Source organism: Brachypodium distachyon, chromosome 5 (genome assembly GCF_000005505.3).
Source record: "Brachypodium distachyon strain Bd21 chromosome 5, Brachypodium_distachyon_v3.0, whole genome shotgun sequence".
Lineage (NCBI taxonomy): Eukaryota > Viridiplantae > Streptophyta > Magnoliopsida > Poales > Poaceae > Brachypodium > Brachypodium distachyon.
In genome coordinates this window covers 27447170-27460164 of record NC_016135.3, presented here as the reverse complement: position 1 = coordinate 27460164, position 12995 = coordinate 27447170, and the positions used below count along the sequence as shown (strand labels likewise).

At 50.0% G+C, this 12995-nt stretch overlaps 2 protein-coding genes and 1 long non-coding RNA gene across 7 annotated transcripts; 2 read left to right on the top strand and 1 right to left on the bottom strand.

Moving 5' to 3' along the window:
- Window positions 1-968: 968 nt before the first annotated feature.
- LOC100824562 lies at window positions 969-2979 on the bottom strand. The gene is made up of 3 exons (XM_003580777.4): window positions 2542-2979; window positions 2189-2391; window positions 969-1633 (listed from the first exon to the last, which is right to left on the bottom strand). Exons 1-3 carry the CDS (start codon window positions 2629-2631, stop codon window positions 1357-1359), a joined length of 570 nt encoding a protein of 189 aa, XP_003580825.1. The 5' UTR covers window positions 2632-2979; the 3' UTR covers window positions 969-1356.
- On the top strand, window positions 1616-3100 carry LOC112269510. Its single transcript, XR_002961368.1, has 2 exons — window positions 1616-1841; window positions 1924-3100. It is a non-coding gene; the product is annotated as an uncharacterized LOC112269510 (long non-coding RNA).
- A 4639-nt stretch (window positions 3101-7739) lies between these two features.
- LOC100840685 (HBS1-like protein) lies at window positions 7740-12672 on the top strand. Of its 5 annotated transcripts, XM_010242311.3 has the most exons (13): window positions 7740-7927; window positions 8492-8587; window positions 8751-8912; window positions 9013-9197; window positions 9363-9479; window positions 9774-9851; window positions 10250-10581; window positions 10683-10793; window positions 10862-11352; window positions 11449-11617; window positions 11758-11997; window positions 12112-12246; window positions 12345-12672. In XM_010242311.3, coding segments are annotated over exons 5-13 (1692 nt in total). In that variant the 5' UTR covers window positions 7740-7927; window positions 8492-8587; window positions 8751-8912; window positions 9013-9197; window positions 9363-9478; the 3' UTR covers window positions 12480-12672. The 5 variants fall into 5 exon arrangements, with proteins under 5 accessions (XP_010240613.1, XP_014750992.1, XP_014750991.1 ...); XM_014895506.2 differs by lacking the exon at window positions 9363-9479; XM_014895505.2 differs by lacking the exon at window positions 9363-9479 and having other exon boundaries at window positions 9003-9197.
- The last annotated feature ends 323 nt before the right edge of the window (window positions 12673-12995 follow it).

Here is a 12995-nt window from a genome sequence, read left to right as displayed (position 1 = left end):
CGTTCTCCTCGGCGTTCTCGCCGGAGACCCGACGCTTTGCAGTCAGAAATTACCGCCCGGAGGAACGTGAATAAGGGATATGGAGATGGGGTAGGAGGTAGCATGGGTGGGTGCTGCGCGGATCGATCCATCGCCACGTCGCACATCCGATCTTCCACGCGCCTGGACGTTGTTCGCCAAGCTGCGGCAACAACTCCTGGATCTTGACGAGCGCACGCGAATATGATACCTTCGCTGCTGGGTACTGCAGCAAACCTACGAGCCTCACACAAAAACTAAATAGCGAACCATCTCCCAGTAGTACATAGCTGAAACTAAAACCTGACTAGAAGAAATTCTGGAAAGATGATTGCTATGGGCTAGCAGTCAAAGAAATTCTTAATTCGGCGACATCAATGGTCGCGGTCCTTCATGAAAGCTTGGAACACTACGGATGATAAATTTCGTTCGAACTGATTTTTGTTGGTGTTGGACTACATACGTCTTGGTCAAATTGAGCGGCATTGGCGAATGGTGGCGACGGTCAAGCCTGAGCGTCGCCGGACGACGGGACAACAATTGTAAACGGCAGTGGAGGAGACCAAGAACGCCGGCCAGGCGGCGCACGCTGTGACCGAGCGCCGAAACTGGGAGGACGACGACTGAGCGGCAGCGGCGGAAAAGCCGCTCCGATATGAACCGAAACAGCGGCATATTAGCCACGATCTACGGGAGAGCGAAGGGGCGATAAGCCAAAATTTCTGAACAAAAATGTCAATATTATCCTCCTAATTCAACGGCCAGATTTGATTATACTCTTCCCTCTCCCCGCACAGTATAAAGGTACCGGAAAAAATCTCTAGTCGTGTCATCTCCAGCTGGGGAAATCATGTGGGCCGGGCTATAACGGAGCAGAAGGATAGGGAGGATGGGGTAAAAGAAGCTCGCTAGAGTTGACAGTGAAGCGTTGCTAGTAAAAAATAAATAGCTGTCGTGACCAAATTTCTGACAAAAACAAGCTTTGGCCACCATCCATCCAGATGCGCCCTTTATGTCTTTCGATCCATGACGAACAAGATTCAACCCAAGCTAACTGCTCGACAGGACGCAGATATCTGATCGAGGAAGGTGGACTACCCGACTCGATTAGTACAGAGAAACACAAACGCACCACGAAGAGATCTTCATTCAACCTACTAGCACATACACATCCATCCCCTGCTCTTGGCAGCACAGCAGCCAGCAGATCAACCACATTTCATAACGGACACCGGGTAACTTAATTACAGAGGCGGGCAGGAAGGAAGGGCAGCACTCCACAAAGACAAATCAAGCTAGCTACCGCAGGTCAATCAAGCAAGAAAAAGGAGATGCATCTCACAGGCGGGTCATGCCGATTCCGCCGGCAGCGCCGCCGCCGTGGATGATGGGCGGGGCAGAGGCGGCGGCGGCGCGGGCCTTGGCGTAGAAGACGTAGTGGAGCTCGACGAAGAGCAAGTCGAGGAAGGCGAAGGCGGCGCCGGCGGCGAAGACGCCCTTGCGCAGCATGGCGCACCGTGGAGGCCCCGAGATGAAGTAGCCGCTGAGCTTGGTATGGTACGCGTTCCTCACCGACCCGGCCAGCAGGCAAAGCTCCGCGATCAGGAACGTCAGCCTGCGTACACATTTATATGTTCAGACACTCCAATTTCAGAATTTCAGATAGTTCATATGAACAGCTAGTCTCGGTCTGACAGAAAACTCGTTCTGTGTGCCGACGTGCAGTCAGTGGCTGGCTGGATGGATTGATTCTCTGCCGTGTCTCGGATGAAACCCACAGCTGCATCATTTCTGGTGTTGCGTGAATATGGCTTCAGGTTCAGGTAGATCGAAGAACCTGGTGTTGTATAAGAAGGTACTTGCACATGTTTCTGGCTGCATTTAGCTACTATATACTCTGTTTAGCTTATCGACAGGCGCCACCCAGTTAAAGCAACGTAGGCATCACTCGTCATCACCCCAGCTGAACAATCAATCAGCTCGAGGCAGGGCGGGCACGCGACCGCGAAGAAAGAAGCCCAAATTCCAGGGGCGCAATTGCACACAAGAGTACCCAAGCCAATCAACGGGGATTGAATTGAAGTAGTGTAAGCAAGAAGCAATGAACCCATGATGCATGTTAGGAGGAGCAGTTGGTTGGTTAAAAAAAGAAGAAGAAGAATTACTGTACCAGCAGAGGACGAAGCAGAGGCCGGAGAAGGCACGCCATCGGCCGGGGGAGAGCGCGCGGCCGCAGCAGAAGCACCTGGAGGCGACCATGGCGACGCACTGGCCGGCCAGCAGCAGCGACAGCGCGCCGACGCCGTACCACGTCGACGCGTCCGTCCCGTACACGCAGTACGGCTTCCCTACGCCGTCCACGGTCACGTACGCCTGCACGCGCAGACGCGCTCCATCGATTATACTACTTCCTCCGGCCGGAATTACTTGCCGCCAGATTTAGTACAAACAGAAATAACTAAGGCCGATTCGATCGGCCGCCGTGGGAGATTGATGAAGCAGCTGGTTGATTAAGTGAATTACCGTGCTGCGGCGGCGCTCGGCGCCGATGGCGAGGACGAAGGCGAGCAGATCGAGGGCCAGCACCAGCCCGATCACCACGATGGACGCCATGGCCGCCCGGAGGAGGAAGAAGGGGATCGAATAATCAAGAGGATAACACCACCGGCTAGCTAAGATCGGGGTCAGATGAGAATGGACCGCTTTCCTCTCTGTTGTTTCTGTTGGTGCAGAGCTAGGGGGTCGCGGCAGAGAGAGAAGAAGAGGATTATGCTGGGCATCATCATCGTCGTCGTCGGCTAGCCCAAGTAGCCATCAATCAATCACATCAGAGAGGTGGAGCGCCACTACTGGTCTGAGGTTGACATCTTGCTTTAAAATTCCCTTTCTATTGCCCTCTTTCGCCCCGCACTTCCTTCTTCTTGGGTGGTACTCCTACTTGTACGACTACTGTACCACTACTACCACCTCCCCCTAGCTCTGCACTGCCCTGCCCTGCATGTATGTGTACAACATGATTGGAACCGGAACTAGCTTAGTGGAGTGTGTCTTTAATTAGGTGAGATGCCTCCCTTTTTACTTCCTTCCGGGCGAAGGATTCGATTGACCGATCAATGGTGTCTCCTTGCCGTTTTCTGTACAAAGAGCGATGCCGTGGCCAGGGTTGAGTTGGCGACAGCGTCGAACGTTCTTCTGCAGTGTGTGCGCTTTTGCAGTTTTGCGGTGGTGACTACAGTAGCAAGGATAGTGTGTTTGTAGGTTGAGGTGTCGATGTAGATATAAGCAAAGATTGAGCACTAAAGGTAAGAAAAAAGAAGAAGAGACGGTGGCAGCAGGGCAAGGGAGACCAGCGATCGAGCGAAGATGGACAGTCCCTTTCTCGCAAAGATGCTCGAGAGTTGATTACTTGTCAAGTCTCCCCCCTTGCTTAAAAATAGATCAAGAACTGAAGATTACTACTACTCGTCGAGCCGCGTTTGACTCTGCAGCGAATCTTGTAATCTACTCCTGGTAAATTAGTTTATGATTCGATATCTGCTTTTATATGTGATACATAGATCACACAAACTAAGTTCAAAATAAATAATACTTCATCCTTTTTTTTGTCGGTACATCGCGCATCGCATCATGTCAAGACTAGTTTTTTCACGACGAAATCAGAATTATAGTAAGACACATCTCTAGTCATAAGATATAGATATAAATTTTGTGTTGCGAAAAATATGTAACCTGTTTTTTTACGAAAATCTTGTCTTAATGAAACACACTACACCATGAATTGAGAAAGAAAGAAAGAACTGAATTTAGCAACCGCGAATCCGGACACGAGACTAATTTCTTAGCAGTCTTTTGTTAGGACGAAAACTAAAAGCAGGTTATTCACCCTTTAATCTAACACGGAAATTACCAAAGATAAAATCTAGATATAATAAAGTAGGGGTGTGGCATTTCTCAGACGACTGATTTTTTAGAGAATGCGTAAATCTTATACAAAGAACCATTGGATTAAGATGTGTGTCATCATCACTCTCTCCTCTCCCACATGCTGTTGTTGGATTTTCCAATGACGTCGACTTATTTATATAACTAAAAATCAGCCAACTTCTCAATAGCAAAACCGAATGAAATATGTTAAGTGCGAAACACTGCAGCTGACTAGATCGCCGCGCAAATCAGTTCTTTTTTTTTTTCAGGGGTAACAAATACAGACGGGGCTAACATTTCTTGAACCCCGCGAGATGGGACCTGGATTCAGTGACTTTGGGTGGCTTGTCAATCCTTCTCCCGCGAGATGGGCTTCACATACCTCAGGCCTGATGCGCTCAGACGAAGATCCTGTACCATCATAGTGGGCCGGGCTAGCGGAGTAAAGCAGAAGATGTAGCATTTGTTTAGCTTTGGAATTTCTGAGATCCAGCGGAGGAGCATTGAGCAAACCCACGGATGGATCGACCCGATGCTTCTGCCCATCTCCCCTCCCCTGCTCGTTTCCAAGCGCTCCCGCAGCCAACCAACCAACCAACGGCTTTGGAACTTGCTCCGTCTAGTAGTCACGTTCGGTGTGCTAGTAGTAACCGGAAGCGTGTCTTCAATCAATGTACTACTCGGACTCGGAGCCAGTCTGCATCCGTACAGAAATTGATACCGAGACCGGAATCCGATCGGTAGTGCCGTTGCTCTCTAACCTCCTGTCCAATATAAGCAGCGGCAGTCGCGTCACCGTAAACGCCAGAAAACGAAGAAACAAGTGCTCCGAAGCAGAAGCCTCGACAGAATCCTAGCTAGCTTTGGCCATAAACCAGTTCCCGTTCGATCGAGTTCGCGTGGTAATTGCCGTGCTTTACGCAACTGATCTACGAACAATCGTGGCATCGTCCATGGCGAACTCCCTCACCGGCCTCGACTACGACGACTCCCACATCCTCCACGCCCCGTCCCTCCGCTTCGCCGTGGGAGACGTGCCCACGGGCCCCGACCCTTCCGGAGACGCCCGCCGTCTAATCGCCGCAGCAAACTCCGCGATCCAGCGCCGCGGCAGCGCCGATCACGGCGGCCCCGACCTCGAGGAACTCGAGATCTCCTTGGTCTACACGAGTCCCCGCAACAAGTACAGGGCCAACCCCGTCATCTCCTAGGGCTACGCCATGGAGCACGGCCACGCCGAGGACGTCACGCCGGAGCACCTCGCGGCGTGGCTGCGCTTCGCCGCGCGACGCGTCACGGGGCGCGTCACGGTCGCCGTGCCCCCCGCCGCTCCCGACATGGCGGCGTTCGACGAGGAGAAGGCTAAGATGAAGTATGTTGCCGGGCGTACGCGAGGGCGGAGGCCACGCTCGTGATGTTCGGCCCCAATGCCGTGCTGCCGGACAAGGCTACGGTGTACGAGCCGGAGCCGGAGAAGACGAAGCCGCGGCTCGTGGCGGAGCTGCCGGCGTCGGCGAGAGCCGTGGTGATGCGGCTGGCACTCGGCAACGCGAGCCTGACCGTCCCTCACGCCGGCGCCGGCGCGTTCCACGCGCTGGCGGACCTCCGGCTGAGCCACGCCAGGATCGAGCCTGGAACACCCTCCGAGGCCAACCTGGGCCGGCTGCTGTCCGCGTCCTGCTGCCCGCGGCTGCGGCGCGCCCGGCTGGAGCACGTCCTTGGCCTCGCCGCGCTGCGCATCGAGTCCGCCGCGGCCACGCTCGAGGAGCTCTCCCTGGATAGGCTCCCCGACATGACTTCCCTCGAGCTGCTTGACGCGCCGGGCCTGCGCACGCTGCGCGTGGTCAGCTGCGGCAGGATGCTGCTCAGGGAGGCCTCGGCGGCAATCCACGCGCCAAAGCTCGAACACCTGGCGTGCGGCGCCATGTGCCACCCGGACCGCCTCGAGTTCACCGGCCTAGACACCGTGCGCCGGCTCAAGAACATCCACCTCTGGTCGCACCTCCACGAGCGCCGCCGCAACGCGTGGGCGCTGTGGCTCCTGTCGCACTGCACCGCCATGGACAGCCTGAGCTTACGGATCGCGCCCCCCATGGCCTTGTGCGCCATGGCCGCAGAGGACACCATGAGCCTCGTGCCGCCGCTGCCCAACGTCACCTCCCTCGAGATCAACGTGCACGCGTCCTGCGGCGAATTCAGCCACCGGCTCGCGTCCAGCGTGGCCAGGTTCGTGGCGCGCTGCAGCGGCCTCCGACGGCTCTCCGTGGCTTTCTCGGCGTCGGACAGAGAACCGTGCTCGGATCCCGGATGCTTCTGCCGTGTGGGAGAAGACGAAGAAGCAGCCATGGAGATGTCTCTCGAGGGCCTCAAGGAAGTAAGGATTGCAGGGTTCTGTCCGCAGCTGGACCACCATGTCGGGCTCGTGCGGCTGCTGGTCGCGAGCGCGCCGGCGCTGGAGAAGATGACCCCTGGAGTGTGACGCCAATTGTGTGCTGCCGGAGGGGCAGGTGGTGGAGCTCTTGCCTTGTGGCCGTGACCGGGGGTGTTGGGCTCCTTGTGTGTCTGGGAAGACAATGTGCTATGAGCGGGCGCCGGCTGCCCGGCCGGACCGTAATCCTGGATTCCTGGTCACGTTGATGGAAGAAGAAGCTAGGGCCATGCTCGCGGCTTCAGAGGGCTTCCTTTTTTGCGACTTGCAGTAGTTTTCTTCTTGATTCAGGGTTCATTTTGCATTTTGTAGACCGGTTCTAGTAAGAGTATGATTTGGCGTTTGACTGTCATTTCTCGTGTCATAGCCAACGGCTGTTTTAGTTGTCATTATATCCTTCGCAAGTTTGCAGCGATTCTGTTAGGGAGATAGGCCTCCACGACCAAGTTCTCCCGTTGTGATCCTTCCTTGCTGTACGGGTCAAGGATTAGCCTACCGTCTCGTTCTTTCGTTCTTCTTGTTGTATCGCATCTACTTATTGTAATGTGTGCCAATCTTTTTTGCGAAGAATAATGTGTGTTAATCAATGATGAGAACTATTCGTCGCAGTCTTTCTCTTGTGCAATCTATCACGAACTAACATAAAACCAGTTTCTTGGCCATTTTTTCGTCATTAGGACGACATTTTTTTTTTCCTTCAGACGACCAAAGGATGTTTTTTCTTTTGAGAAAAAAAACGGTCGATTTTGTCATTCGATTAAAGATAAGCACTGTACAAGGAAAGGATCAAAGTAGTGGCGGAGCTTGCCCAATATGGGAGCCTGGGCAAGTAAGTTTACTAAATATTGTCCAACATTTTTTGCTAACCTAATCAGCTTGTTTGCTTCGATTAAAAAGGGGTTTAACTAGAGGAGCCTGGGCAACTGCCCAGGGTGGCCGGGCCTTGGCTCCGCACATGGATCAGAGGTTGATCCTCAGAAAAGAGAAGGGCGAAGCAAAGCAAAAGAATAGAACAATCAGATGACTGAACAGGGTTCTAGCACACATCAAACAACGCTCACACAATCTACTTCGGTACATTTACCCTCAAAACAAACATGCTTTATTTTCCGAGAACCATGTTCGATTCGTTATTTGCGAAATTTCAAATCTAAATTCAGTTTTTTTTTTACCAAATCTAAATTCAGTCGTTTGCATACCCAGGCTTGAAACGCCTACGAGATCTGTTTCACATACCCAGGCTTGATGGGCTCAGAACGTAGATCCCATTCTCATCATAGTGGGCCGGGCTAACGTTGTAAAGCAGAAGAATTTCTGAGATCCAGCGGAGGAGCATCGAGCAAACCCACGGATCGATCAAAGCCGGCGAACGGCGATGCTTCCTTTCTCATCTCTGGACCTCGCTCTCTGCCTTCCTCTTCCTTCCCCACTCTCCCTTCCTCTTCTCGTTTTCAAGCGCTCCCGCAACCAACCAACTTCGGATTCGCGGCGCGCGCGCGAGAGAAAGAGATTCAGCGCTCTGCTGCTGCTCTGGCTGACCCTTCTCGGCCGGGATCGGTAAGCGCGCTGATCTCCCACACGCCGTCGTTGTTTCCTTTTGGTCGCGCAACCGCCGCACGCGAGACCTCTGGCTGGTGTTTGGTTGGGGCCGTGGGCTCTGATTGGTGGGAGCGTGTGATGGAGGCGGAATGCGAAGCAATCGCGGGCTCCGCCTGTTCGGGTTTGCAATCCTGTGAGAACGTGTGGTTTGTAGCCGTGAATGGAGCTCAGGGCGACGAATTAGATTTCTGGCTTCGTTTTGAGCTCCAGGGCATGGCATTGGACGAATATGTTCGAAGCAGTCTATTTGTTTGCCCCCCTTCGCACTATTCTGTACAGTAGAATTTAGTTTGCACGCTCATTTGATGTCTCACTGCCTGCCTGATAGTGCTCATTCTTCAGCTTTGGGTGTTGGTAATAGTTATAATAAGTTTTTTGAACCCTTTAGCTAATTGTTTGGACTATTAGAGGGTGGCACCTTTCGAACATTTGTTTGTTTATAATCATAATTCACCATTTATCGCTTTGTATAGCACTTAGCACCTATGTTAGGGCTTATGTTTAATGATGCTTCCTGATCAGGATGTGCCGCCTCACATGACTGTATAAACCCACAGTCTGGTGATACACGCAGTGGCCACAGGAACAGTAATATCGGCCTTCTTGACATAAGAGATGGTAAGTTAGTAACCTACTGTTGGGTCGGTCATAATGGATTGTAAGCTACTATTACACAGTGCCTTGCTGTTTTTTCACAACCACAAGAAGTGTATTCATGTAAACCGCTTGACAGAGGGTTGGTATTACTCACTAACCCCTCTTCAGTTTGTTCCTAAAACAGACAACCAATCTGATCTCGAGGAGCCATGTAGAAATCCTGGGCCATGGCAGTGCACCATTTGCACACACCAAAATGAGACGAGTTACATTTCCTGTGAGCTATGTGGTGTTCTTCGTAATTTGTCATTGTATTTCAATAATGCCGTTGGAACTGAAGGTGGAGGTGTGTATTTTTTTTTGTTGCATTCCATGACTTATAATTGCTGTTGTGTAGCCTGTTAATTTAGCTGAGTCTCTCTGTCCTGAAATCTAGCAAAACGCAGAAACAAGCATTCTGGAGTATCTGTACTGGCAAGATCTCTTTTCAGCCCACCCAGTCCAAAATCAAAAGCTGTTGTTTTCTCCGATGGCTTTCAAGGCAACACAAACACAACAGGATATATGCAAGCTTCTCTGGATGCTCTGCATGAGACATATATGACACACAAACAGCGGCGTGTCAACATAGGTACACTATATCTCTACACCAAGCGAAGGGTGCTTACTTTGTGCATATTCATGTGGCTTTATGATTGTTCTTTCTGTTATCTACAAAATCAATCTTTATTCCATTCTTATCTGGGTCATTTGCATAATGAGACATTTGGTTAGCTAATTTAAACCTTCAATATAGGCAATGTCAGCATCTGTTGAGTAAAGCCATAATGATGGTAACTATGGTGTGATTATGCATTCTGGATCACCGGCCCTGCTTGTTTATATTTACCAAAAATTCTACAGAGGGTACACAGTAAGTTAGCAGACTGCAAACGAGCTTTATGTCCAATATGCAGCTTATGAAATATGCTTCATGTAGGCGTATCTAAAATTTCAACCACGATGTGAGCTTTATATCCCTTGCAATTTGGGTAAACATTCATATAATGTTCTATCATAGGAAGTCTATATGTTATAGTTCTATAACGTGCATTAGGACACAGTTCGTCATTTTTCTGTTCGTTTGATTCTTGTTTCTATTTTACTATTAGACTAACAGCGGAGATACCGGATCATAACTCCACTATGTTATTGTTGATGTTGACAGTGCCTTTCAAGTTTGATACGCCATCTCCTGATGACATGGTCTCTGCTGGCTTGAAATCATTCAAACATGTGAGAAAAGGTATTCTTTGCACTACATTTCCCCTTATTTGTTGGATTCATTAAAGGATGCATCTGAACATTTAATTTGCACAGAAATATTTTTGCTTTTATTTTATGTGCAAGATCATGTGAAATTTTTCGAGTTAAAAGGATTCGATTCATCTTTCATTTTCAATCATAACTAGTCTGTCTGGTGATCGAATAGACTGTGTGCCAATGTGACTAAAGAACCTTGGACTGGTTCATCACCCTTGGCCATATATATCATTTTGTCCAATATGGTTATCAATGATAGGTTATGATACAGCTGCCAATATGCTTTCAGTATTTGAAGCTGCTGTTCGTTTCTGCACTCTTTTTTCCCCTCTTGGTTATTTATAACTTGCTAGTGTTGCATATTGACTTGATGTATACCAGTTAATGCAGAGGCTCCATCTATAGATTCTGTTGATATCGCTGGAAAGAAAGTGATGGATGATCACGATCTTGTAACTCAGGACGCACATACTGACCCAAGTTCATCTGCGAAGTTAGATGAACTTGGGGGAAACGGTAGCAGTGTTGATGTCCATATTCAAAATAAAACACCTGTTTTGGACGATGAGCTACAGCATTTGAGTTTAGAGGGGAAACCAAAAAACATCAAAGCCAAGATTAAGAAGCCAGTTTCTGTTTCACAGTACAAGGCAGAACCGTGGATGCTCCAGGGTGAAGATCAGAAAATGCCCAGACAATTAAATCTCGCTATTGTAAGTAAACCAACTATGCATTAGACATTTCCTGTTCGATTGTTTTTCTATCTTTTGCTATGTGCCATTTACAAATAAGTCAAATTGGAATCTTATCTTAGGTTGGTCATGTCGATTCTGGGAAATCAACTTTATGTGGTCGATTGCTGCATGCTCTGGGGAGGATTTCAAAAAAGCAAATGCATAAAAATGAGAAAGAAGCGAAAGAAAAGGTCAGTTTAATGCTCAATATTTTCAGCCTGTGTTCAGCTGTTTGTATTCATAACATTTCTTCCCCCAGGGGAAAGGGTCATTTGCATATGCTTGGGCTATGGACGAGAGTGCTGAAGAAAGGGCACGTGGCGTTACAATGACTGTGGGTGTAGCATACTTTGACACCGAAAATTACCAAGTTGTTTTGCTTGACTCCCCTGGTCACAAAGATTTTGTTCCTAATATGATATCTGGAGCGACACAGTCTGATGCAGCTGTCCTAGTTGTCGATGCCTCTGTAGGGTCATTCGAGTCTGGTATGGGTGTGAATGGGATTGGACAGACAAAGGAGCATGCGCAGCTTATTAGAAGCTTTGGTGTTGAGAATCTGATAGTTGCTGTTAATAAGATGGATTCAGTGGAATATTCGAAAGAGCGATTCAGTTTTGTGAAATCACAACTTGGTATGTATCTCCGATCATGTGGTTATAAAGAGTCAGCAATTTCTTGGGTTCCTTTGAGTGCAATGAACAATGAAAACTTGGTGACAGTAGCTTCAGATACTCGTCTGTCATCATGGTAATACGATATAATTCCCTATGGTAGACCTCTTCACATATCCTTTTCTCACCAACATTATATATTGTCATAATTGTTAATGATACATGCGGTCAGGTATGATGGGAACTGTCTTCTGAAAGCCATCGACTCGTTAGCACCTCCTCGTCGAGATGTTTCAAAGCCACTACGCCTTCCAATCTGTGATGTTGTTTCATCCCACATGCTGGGGCAAGTGGCGGTCTGTGGTAAAGTAGCGACTGGAGCAATCCGAAGCGATTCCAAGGTATAACCTTGCTTTGTCTGCAGGCTGCATTGTGGGAGATCTCCAGTTGTGATTGTACATTCGCTCAACAATTCCAGTTACCTTGCTCTGTCTGCAGGCTGCTCGAGCTGTTTTCTGATCTCAAAACACTCTTGTCGCAGGTTCTTGTCATGCCATCCGGAGAGTTAGCTACAGTGAGGATCATCGAGCGAGATTCCTCTCGTTTGAACCTGGCAAGAGCTGGGGACAACATTGCTATCGGCTTGCAAGGGATCGACCCTATCCACGTTACGTCCGGTGGAGTTCTTTGCCATCCAGACTACCCTGTGTCCGTTGCTTCTTCCTTGGAGCTGAAAATCCTTGTTCTAGATATCACTGTACCGATATTGGTTGGCCTTCAGGTTAGTGAGCAACTCGTCATGTTTTGTAAGAGAGCTTCTAGGAAGGATCAACATCACCACCTAACATAATTACCGGGGAACTGGTCGCTCCCCAATTTCATTTATTTTTCCCAGTTCGAGCTCCACATACACCACGCGAAGGTGTCCGCGAGCCTGGTGAAGATCCTGTCGCTGCTGGATCAGAAGACCGGCAAGGCCTCGGCGAAGAAGCCGCGGATGCTCACCGCAAGGCAGGCCGCTATCATCGAGGTACGTAATAAGCTCGTACAGTAGATGGGACCGAAATTGATTTGGATTTTGGATCGACAGACGGGGACGTCTGATCTTTTTGGTCCCGGTTTCTTCAGGTGAAGCTGGAGCGGGAGGTGTGCGTGGAGGAATTCTCGGCGCTGAAGGCCCTGGGCCGGGCCTTCCTTCGGTCCCAGGGGATCACGGTCGCCGTGGGCGTCGTGACTCGTGTGCCGGAGCAGGTTCAGGTTTAGGTTCCACTGGTTAGTGATAGTGATGTACAAAAAAAAAATTAGGCTGGAGACACTGGTTAGTCGGTCCCTGGAGACACTGCACTGCACCACCGGCCATGTGATCATGTGATGCGTGTGAGAAATTTGCAGGATTATGTGCTTTGGCTTAAAAGGCAGATTTAGGCTGCTGGCCGCGCGGCCAAATTAAACCTCCCGTGCGCGGGGAGTGGTGGGGGCGCGCCATAAATCGTTGACCGTGTGCTAGCTGAAGTTTATTATGGGCGCCACGCGTGGTCGGTGACCCGGCGCCGGAAAACCGGCCACCGTCTAGCTCGTGCGTTCAGCTTGGCCGTACCGTACGTGCGGAAGCGGCTGCTGCAACTGCTACTTCTCGGGATTTTTTTTAGATGGCAACTGCTACAAGGTGTTGGTTGGCGCGTCAAAATTGAGGAATCCGATGGGCCGAAAGCCTCGCCGGAAGCGTCTCTCTGTCCGCGTCGTCCTGCCTGCCTCTCCGAATTCCGTCGGTCGTTCGCC

Excerpts from the sequence above, each read along its gene's own strand:
- LOC100824562 (XM_003580777.4), bottom strand. The coding sequence starts at position 2,631 with ATGGCGTCCATCGTGGTGATCGGGCTGGTGCTGGCCCTCGATCTGCTC. Across the intron at positions 2,392-2,541 it reads CCGAGCGCCGCCGCAGCACG|GCGTACGTGACCGTGGACGG; the intron begins GTAATTCACTTA and ends CTGCGCGTGCAG. Across the intron at positions 1,634-2,188 it reads CTCTGCTTCGTCCTCTGCTG|GCTGACGTTCCTGATCGCGG; the intron begins GTACAGTAATTC and ends ATGTGTACGCAG.
- LOC100840685 (XM_010242309.3), top strand. Across the intron at positions 10,794-10,861 it reads AGAAAGAAGCGAAAGAAAAG|GGGAAAGGGTCATTTGCATA; the intron begins GTCAGTTTAATG and ends TTCTTCCCCCAG. Across the intron at positions 12,247-12,344 it reads GGCAGGCCGCTATCATCGAG|GTGAAGCTGGAGCGGGAGGT; the intron begins GTACGTAATAAG and ends CGGTTTCTTCAG.